Source organism: Limulus polyphemus, unplaced genomic scaffold (assembly GCF_000517525.1).
Source record: "Limulus polyphemus unplaced genomic scaffold, Limulus_polyphemus-2.1.2 Scaffold810, whole genome shotgun sequence".
Lineage (NCBI taxonomy): Eukaryota > Metazoa > Arthropoda > Merostomata > Xiphosura > Limulidae > Limulus > Limulus polyphemus.
In genome coordinates, this window is record NW_013666420.1 from 127,550 (window position 1) to 136,871 (window position 9,322).

Here is a 9,322-nt window from a genome sequence, read left to right on the forward strand (position 1 = left end):
GTAAATATATCAATTCATGTGAATATGACTGAAAATTTTCATTTTCGCTGAAAAGGTGGTGTCTATTTACTTGTGACCACGCTTTGTATGTTAATTTGTAAATTGCTAATTTTTATACGTTTAGAATATTAGCATACTTTTCCAGGAGAGGGCTTGTATTTTATATTGTTTACATCAGGGTTCGTCGTTCAGCCTTGATGTTTTACGGAACAGTGATACCAGGAAATACACTTCACAAATTGATGGAAACGTCTGGGATTCGGAAGTTTATAGAACGCACTTCTTTTTCTCGCTCTAGAGTTTATCATTCGGTAAGTTTTTACTTGTATCTCGTATTATCAATGATATCCAAAATCACCAATTGAAAAAATATAGTAACTCATTCTGCTAAAAATTAAATTATGGTAATACCTCTTTTTTTTTTGTGTGTGTCAACAAAACTAAATTTTCTGTCCATCTAAAATAGTCTTCAAATTACCTTATCCCAGCTGGAGTCAGTATCGCTTTAGAGCCACCTGCACCCCATAACACATTTTTATAACAAGTCGATGATTACTGGATATTTGTGTAACAGCATACATATTTTAAGAACTAAACAGCAACATCACTATCACCTAATCATTAACCGTTAATTTTAATGCTTATTTCTAACGATTTCTAGTGGAATTTTTAGGAATGTAGTGACATACGCAAAAAAAAAAGAAAATATGAAGGGAATTATCTTGTTTTGTTGTAATAATGTTTTATAATGGTACTCATTCTATACAGTGAAACATCTGGGTCAATTATGCATTTGAAGCATAATGAAAGTTGATGTGTTAAAACAAAATTCCAATGTTAGTTTACATTTAATCACATAAAGAACTATTCATTTTCGTTTTTTTTTCTTATATCGTTAAAAGTATTACGTTGTAAAATATTTTCAGTTTTTCATCACGTGTATATCCCTTTTTCAGCCCCGTTTAATGGTTTCGTCTTCCAAACGAAATCGCCAGGACACAAGTGAAACATACAACAACACACGAAGATTCTTCAGCATCCTACAAAACCTCAATGAGAGAAGGCGCCGACAATTAGGTCATCAAGCAATGGATTTAATTATAAAGTGTACTTGGATGGGCGTAAAATGTAGTTACAGGTGCAATTTTAGTTATTTTTCATACTATCCGGGTAGTTTGTTCCATTATTAAATCTGTATATGATTTTTCTTTATTATCGTATTCATTCCAAGAATATACAATTGGCACGGCATGGCCAAGTGGTTAGGGCACTCGACTCGCAATCTGTGGGTTCGAATCCACGTCACACCAAACATGCTCGCCCTTTCAGCCGTGGGGGCGTTAGAATGTGACGGTCAATCCCACTATTCGTTGGTAAAAGAGTAGCCCAAGTGGGTGGTGATGACTAGCTGCCTTCCCTCTAGTCTTACACTGCTAAATTAGGGACGGCTAGCGCAGATAGCCCTCGTGTCGCTTTGCGCAAAATTCAAAACAAACAAGCAAACAAACAATATACAATCACTGCTTAGTTTATTCATGTGATATTCATTAAGATTATTAAACATGTAAATTAGTTGTCATTCTATAGTATTCGTTTAGTTCAATGTTGTTTAAGACCCGCTCTTCTATTTACCAGAATGTTTATTTTCTCTATAATAATAAGTTTCGTTCTTGTTTAATCTGGGACTGCAGTTATTAAGTGTATTTATGTATTAAATTTCTCTAATAACTACACTTGTTAAATTTGTGGTAGTTCTAAGGTTTCAAGTTATTGAGCATTTGTTTTAAAGCTATTTATCAAAAAATTAAACTTGAACAGTCTAACCCACAGTAATACTCACTCATTGCTTGGCGGTAGCAAAACACTTTCATAGAGCAAATGTTCATCGTGTTAAGAAGTCTATAAACGGAGGCAAATTTGGGAAGAGCTTGAATTAAGAGGCATAGTTGGGAATAGTTTATATACAGAGGCAGGTTTGGGAATAGTTTATATACAGAGGCAGATTTGGGAAGAATCTATAAACAGAGACAGGTTTGGGAAGAATCTATAAACAGAGGCAGGTTTGGGAAGAATCTATAAACAGAGGCAGATTTGGGAAGGCTGTATATGCAGAAGTCTATATTGAAATCAGGCTTAGGATGAGTTTATATAAAAAGAACGTTTGGGATAGGTCTATATATATAAAGCACTTTTGAGATAAGTCTATACACAAAGGACTGTTACCAGCGCATGGGACTGCATTATTGTTAGTGTTATCATATTTACCAATATTTTTTTTTTGTAATAGGAGAAAAGTTCCTTTAGAGTATCAGACATAATCATTTACAATAAAAGAAGCTTTTGGGAACAGAAACTGTTCTCTTTCATTTGAAATAAAAATATCTGTAATAATATTTAAAAAATGCGGAAAAAGGTAGAAAATGGAGAACTCTGAAAATGTTTACCAAATATTGATTTGATGATTTAGGTAAAAGAAAAATTGTTCTTTGGACGACACACACATCCAATGTTGGTATATCGAAATTATCTCATTAGAATAAATATGTAAATGTTATTTGAAGATAACTACTATTGATTACCGTGTGTTCGATGAGCCTATATCCTATTGCATTCTCTGAGCTTACCGTTCCTGAAGAATTGTTTACATAAAATTAACACCCTTTATGTATTTGATAGTACCTCGTTTCACAAATTGTAATTGATTGTATCCTTAGCATATATGGGAGCCATTTGTTCTAAAGGCCAGTTGGTTTGTACGACTGAGTGGCCAAAATATTGCAAAATAACTCATTTGAAACATTTTAGATACTAATGTTTTGATAAGTTCTAGAGAACAGGTTTTACTGAACGTTAATAAGACTAGATGCCCACGTTACGCACGCACGTTTTTGTAAGTTTGATACAACTTTTGGAAACATTTTGAGGTAGACTGTGCATAGAGAACACGTGTGGTTTGCTAAAGATATGTAGATACATATATGCTACATTAATATTCATTTAAAGGTTGGATAACATTTAACATTGATTCTAGAGTAAAGAACAAAGTCCAATCGATATTAAAATCTATTGAATCCTGCCTGTTTTTTGGTAGTTCGTTACACACCTTCTATGAGTTTATCATTTCACTGGATAACTTACACTGGTATTTCTGATATTTATTTAATATTAACATGCAGGTGGATCTCTACTTTTAATTCCTACTTTGCAGAAACAAGGGAAAGGGTTGATTTTTTTCTTTATTTATATGAAGGCATAACTTATTGACATTCAGTATCAAGTTAAGAAGTATTTACGTTCTTACTTTCCTCGAATTCAGAAAAAAATAACAACAATTTATTGACCCTTCCAGCACATGTACTTTTAGTTAAAGTGAAGTGGAAACAAGATCTACCACAACCGATATTTAAATAGAAGTGGAAACATTTATTTTGTTGGCACTGCATAAAACAGAAATACAACCTATATTTGAACTGAAGTAAAGGTAAACGATAAATAAAGCTTTGTACACAAGCTGAATTCATAAGTTAACAAATACTGATACACACGTTAATATTTTTTCTAAAGACTGATGCATTTGGTGTAAAGAAACTTTATTTAGGAAAATTACACATATATTGTTTTATTAGTAAGAATAAAAAATAAATTTTTTTTGCACAATGAAAGATAAAATATTTATTATTAAATACAGCCGACTAGTTTTGGTAACACAGTTACCATAATCAGGGCTAGTATCTACCGTAGTAAATGTGTTACCGAAACTAGTCAGTTGTTTTCGTTTTCATTGTGCCAAAAAATCATCTGTTTTTGTGTTTGTTACTCTTAATAAAGTAGCACAATGTGCCTGAAAACAAATTAATATTTTGCCATTTTGCTTTAGATGGAATTCAAATGTTAAAAAGTTGTACTTCACATAAAAATCCCAGTGTTTTCGGAAGATAGACTACATGTTCATGATACTGGGTGTTATAAACGTTATCTATTTTTTGATCATACGTACAAGCCATCTTGTTGATGTTTTTCTTTTTTACAGAGAAAACATTTATTGTTTTCTTCTTGAACATTTTTTATGTTCGCTTACTTTCCGTTTTTTTTAAATAACCTTAATGACAATAACTGTAGTTAATATATTTTTGTGTGTAATTCTGAAGGAACTTCACAATTTCCAATTCGTTCCTGTATGGAAACTGTTATACATTTAATGCAGCCTGGTCCAGCACATCAACACCAAAAACTACAACATCTGTCGGGGCTATAAGTGGTAAGAAAATCAGAACATTGTTACTCAGTTGCTCACACAATCTAGAAATTGTTTCATTTTTGAAAGCCAACGACAGGCTAACCACAATGAGCTAGTCACACTTAAAATATCAGTAACGTTAAGCAACTGTCGCGTTTGTAACACAATAATCGAAGAACACAGCTTATAGATAAATAAAATGCTATTTATTGTGATTTTGACTTTTCTTTAAGTTTGAAGCTTTACAGGTATTCAACTTTAAAACGTTCTAAATAAAGGTAAAGCACGTTGTTTCCGAGTCTTAAATAAGAAAAATAATGATTTACATAAAAATCTCGTACATAATGTTAATATATCTGATCATATTATTAACGGACGCTATTAGATTCCCTGGTTAAATAATATTAGTTTTTGATTTATTGGAAAGCCGTTTTTGTTTTTCAATTTTGATAGCAAGGTTACAAGTTTAACATCATCGCTGAGTATCTGTGTTTAGAAAGTTTTGATATTATCGACTTACATGTCTTCAAAAAGAATTTTCATTTTTTCCGGATATTAGCAGATGATGCTTTAAATGGAGATGAGTTTAGAAAATTTCCTTTTTATAAATTTTATGATGAGACAAGCAAACTTAATTGTGTCTGTGTTTTCTCACATAGGTTTAACAGTCGAGCTAAACCTACAACGAAATGATTATCTTGAAAAGATAACACCTAAGCTTGGTGCTCGTGTAGTCATCCATTCACCGTTTGCCGCCCCTCAACCGGAGAATGAGGGTATAGATATCAGCCCTGGGTTGGTGACATCAGTAACAATTTCCAAAGTAAGTTTGTAAAAGAATACCATATCAAGTCAATAAAATCTTCTATTAAAATTTCCCTTAATTTCTGATTTTAGTTCAATAATTTAAGGCTATCATGTAACGCTTCCGAAATTAAGTCTATATAGCTACATTTAGCTTTACAATTACTAAGTTTTTCGTACTTTATTAATATTAATATATGTTTATGTTAATATTATATAGAAAAAGCCTGAAAAATAAAACATGAGCCTAATATTATTCTAACTAGCTATTAATAACATATTTTGATTTATATTTTTTTTAAAAAAAGGTAACTCCTTTAATTAAGAAACAATAGCTTTAGAAATGCTTATTTCTTGGACTTTATTTCTCAAGTTTTGTGATCATATAAGAATAGACATATAAAGTATGCGAAAAATTATTTATAACCTAAACATAACTTTCAATCATATATATGATATCTTTTTCCTTTTGTTCAAAACACTGCTTGTAAAAAAAGGCATAATTGAAACTTTTCTTCGTGATATATAGAGAGAGATGCTCGGTGACATCAAAATATCTTATGTTATGCTTAAAACGATAAAGTAGGCCCAAATTTTCATTATGCATAGTTTGGCCGTGCAACACTTGGAATGTGCAAGAGTCCATAACTTTTGAACTTACATTTCGTTGTTTATTATTAAGCATTGAGCCAATCAAACAGAAGTGATTTGTTTGAATTCGATGTGAGCTACTCTTCATGTCGGATTTCACTCGGTACATGGATTGCCGACTCAATATTTGAGTTCCACTGTACCGAAGTTTCTTTGCTCTTCCTGCTCACAACATCACCAATTTTTTTAAGCAAGATGTTAACTAAGACTTCTCATCTTCTGCGCTGAATTGTAAATTGTTGAGTAAGAGTAATTACACAAGACTTAGTTGTTTTTAGCCCATCGCTCCACCGTTCTTTGTTCAAAAATTTTAGGCATTCGCAATATGGAAAAGCTTTTTTGTGAGTTTGCAACTCACCTCAAAATATGTAATATCTTGACAACTTTGTCAGGAATCACTAAAGTATGTTTTGGATAAAATTATTAAGATATGCATAAACTGCTGTAAAATGGTTGGCATCTTCTTATTGCCATATATTACATAATTATTATGGATTAACAAAAGTTCTATTGCTCATTCCTATACAATAAGTTAAGTTACATCATTACTAATTTTATAACATTGCATCTCATCTGTTGTCTTTATTTAGTATTTGTGCATATATTGTAATTTCCTAAATATTAACGTATAAGATAAGAACGTTCTTGTTCTTCTTAAGTAACTTAGAGAGTAAAAACAAAAAATATAAAAAAACATATTTTCTCTCTATGTTACGCCCCCAGTGGCACAGTGGAATGTTTGCGGACTTACAACGCTAGAAACCGGGTTTCGATACCCGTGGTGGGCAGAGCACAGATAGCCCTTGTATAGCTTTGTGCATAATTAAAAACAAACAAACAAACTCCATGTTACATAGTTCTATATTTAGAATGTATTCTTGAACGTCGCGTATAATATTGGGTTAAAAGTGATCATTTTAAATAGTTAATCTTTAGCTGTTTTCTATTCTCAGATAGTTTTTTATGACACTTTCTCTGTAGAAGTCACCAAGTTGTATTAAGTTTGATTTGCCATGATCGTTTTCATTAATATTTCGAATCTCGATAAAACAAACTAGAAATATTTTATTACTAAACGTACACATACACCAAAGTTGTTTGGTTGCATATGAGTGCTACAAGTAATTATTATGATTAATGATTTTGTTTTTGTAGGTTACAACTGAACGTTTACCTGCGCCATACAAAGACAAGTGTCGCAACTATGAAGAACAGTCGGTACTATAGTTTTTCATGTCTTCATCACTCCACTCCTTTTCTCGTGTTTATGCGTTCTGAGCTTGAGTTATGATATAATGTTTCTTATTAAATTTACTAGATCATTTAAAATTACCGTTTTTCATTGAAGAGAGCCTAACTAATGATATATATTGTCATTATGAAGTTTGCCTTTCATGTATGCAAAATGATAGATTGTAGGATTTGATGAATTGGTTTCTTGATATCTGCTTTCTTATGTCATTTCTTCGTGTATCTTTACTTGTAATAAACAGGAGTGAATGATAAACATCATCATGTGAACGTTACCACCCGAAGAGAATTCAGTCTGTTTAACATAACCCTACTTTTATAACTTTATCAAATTAAGTTTACCAAATGTAGTTCCAATGTCCACACTGATTATTGAATATCTCAAGAAACCTAAAAAAACATTTATCGCAATTGTAACCTAATCACTTTCAAAACATTTTTCGGACCAGTAATGAAATTTAATTTTTAACTCTTAACTCTCAGTTATTATATCTTGGTTTCATATGATCCGCAGTGTTGTAGAGCTGCGGATCATATGAGAAATAAAACATTGATAATTTTTCTTCCTGGTGTTATTAATTAATATTACCGTTTTCTTTTTCATATTAGCAATGTTTCTTTCAATGTTTGCAAGAGTTGAATATGAAAATGTGCAAGTGTGTTGATCCATCGTTGAAGCTAAAAAAGAACGCTAAAATATGTTCTCTAGAATCAAATGCACAGGGTAAGAAAATATTTTGGAATGCTTATACGTATTCAAGAAAATTCCACGTCGTACACCGATTAAGCTTATAAACTGCAAAAGCCATATTTTTTGTGCTAATGAGTACTGCTTATAAACACAGTTTATAGAATAAGTAGTCAGGAGACCCTGTTTAACTTTAAAATGTATCAATAAACATATAACATATAAATATGCTTTCAAAATACAGTAGGCCTAAAATTACTCCATAAATAGATGTAGTTAATCTCATACAATTATAACAAAAAATATACTTCTAAGTCTAACATTAGTTTTAAGTATGGCATTTGTATATTTTGTGTTGAGTTAGGTCTCATACAATTATAACAAAAAATAAACTTTTAAGTCTAACATTAGTTTTAAGTATGACATTTGTATATTTTGTGTTGAGTTAGGTCTAAATAATGTCCACAAATCAACCTAGAAGGTTGATTATAAAACATTTTCTAACTAGAAGAATATGAATTTTAAAAACAAAATATTTTAATGTATAGAACTTTCATAAAATGTATATTGACTATATATTACCTCTAGGGTAATATTGTTGTTAAAGGTGCTTCGACCCTCAGAGTACATGAGACATCTGTTGGTTAAATTGATTACAACTATTTTGAATCATTAAAAGCACAATTTTCCTAATTAACTATCTACATTAGCTGAAACCTATAAAAGCTTGTCTATCATTTCATTTGATAAAGTTAATAGGAGATTTGACAAACCTGTATACCTCATTTAACATTATTTTAATTATCCTCGCTTCATGTGTGTATGTGTCTGTCCGTGTTTCCGCGCACTTATCTCAAAACCTGATAGACTGATGTACACGAAAATTTTACGTAAGATGAGAAGTAAGTATGGGACAGTCCTCCCCTAATTTGGTCCGGGTTCAAATCCGGATTCTGATTCTGATCACGTTTAATCATTTTTTATAATGGGGAGATAGGGCATTTTCGCGGTTTGGGGTAAATAACTCTGTAAAGTGTGATCGAATTTGTACCAAATTTCATGGGAACATTAAGGTTGAGACTCCTGATCCCACTACAAAAAATTGATCTGGATCGTAGATCATTCAGTATCTGAGAAGGACTTTCTGAGTTTTCGAAGGTGAAATCTTACGTTATCCAGTATAAACGCACGCAATCTCGAAAAAAGAGCGGCTGGGCGACAGTATGCTCTTTGATTACTGTTGTTAAAGATGTAATTAACTTTATAAATACAAATACTAACGAAAATGAAAGCATTGATAATTATTTCTTTACAACTTTGTTAAAAACGCTTGATAAAATTTCTCAGCACGTTGACTACAGTTTTATCTCGTAATTATGTATAAAATCATAACTAGACCATTTGTATATCAATTGTTTCTTGTAACTTTTAGTTTGACTTATAGTTGTTATAAAATCGAGACTAGGACATTTGTATATCAATTGTTTCTTGTAACTTTTAGTTTGACTTATAGTTGTTATAAAATCGAGACAAGGACATTTGTATATCAATTGTTTCTTGTAACTTTTAGTTTGACTTATAGTTGTTATAAAATCGAGACAAGGACATTTGTATATCAATTGTTTCTTGTAACTTTTAGTTTGACTTATAGTTGTTATAAAATCGTGATTAGAAAATTTGTAAACCAATTG

General features: G+C 31.3%; 1 protein-coding gene across 1 annotated transcript in view; it reads left to right on the plus strand.

Moving 5' to 3' along the window:
- Positions 1-6,919, plus strand: part of LOC111086042 (amiloride-sensitive sodium channel subunit alpha-like) — an 11,823-nt gene extending 4,904 nt beyond the window's left edge. Inside the window, exons 2-4 of the mRNA XM_022387423.1 lie at positions 4,149-4,258; positions 4,897-5,060; positions 6,848-6,919. Coding sequence (XP_022243131.1) covers positions 4,149-4,258; positions 4,897-5,060; positions 6,848-6,919 — 346 coding nt within the window. The remainder of the gene's footprint in view (positions 1-4,148; positions 4,259-4,896; positions 5,061-6,847) is intronic.
- The last annotated feature ends 2,403 nt before the right edge of the window (positions 6,920-9,322 follow it).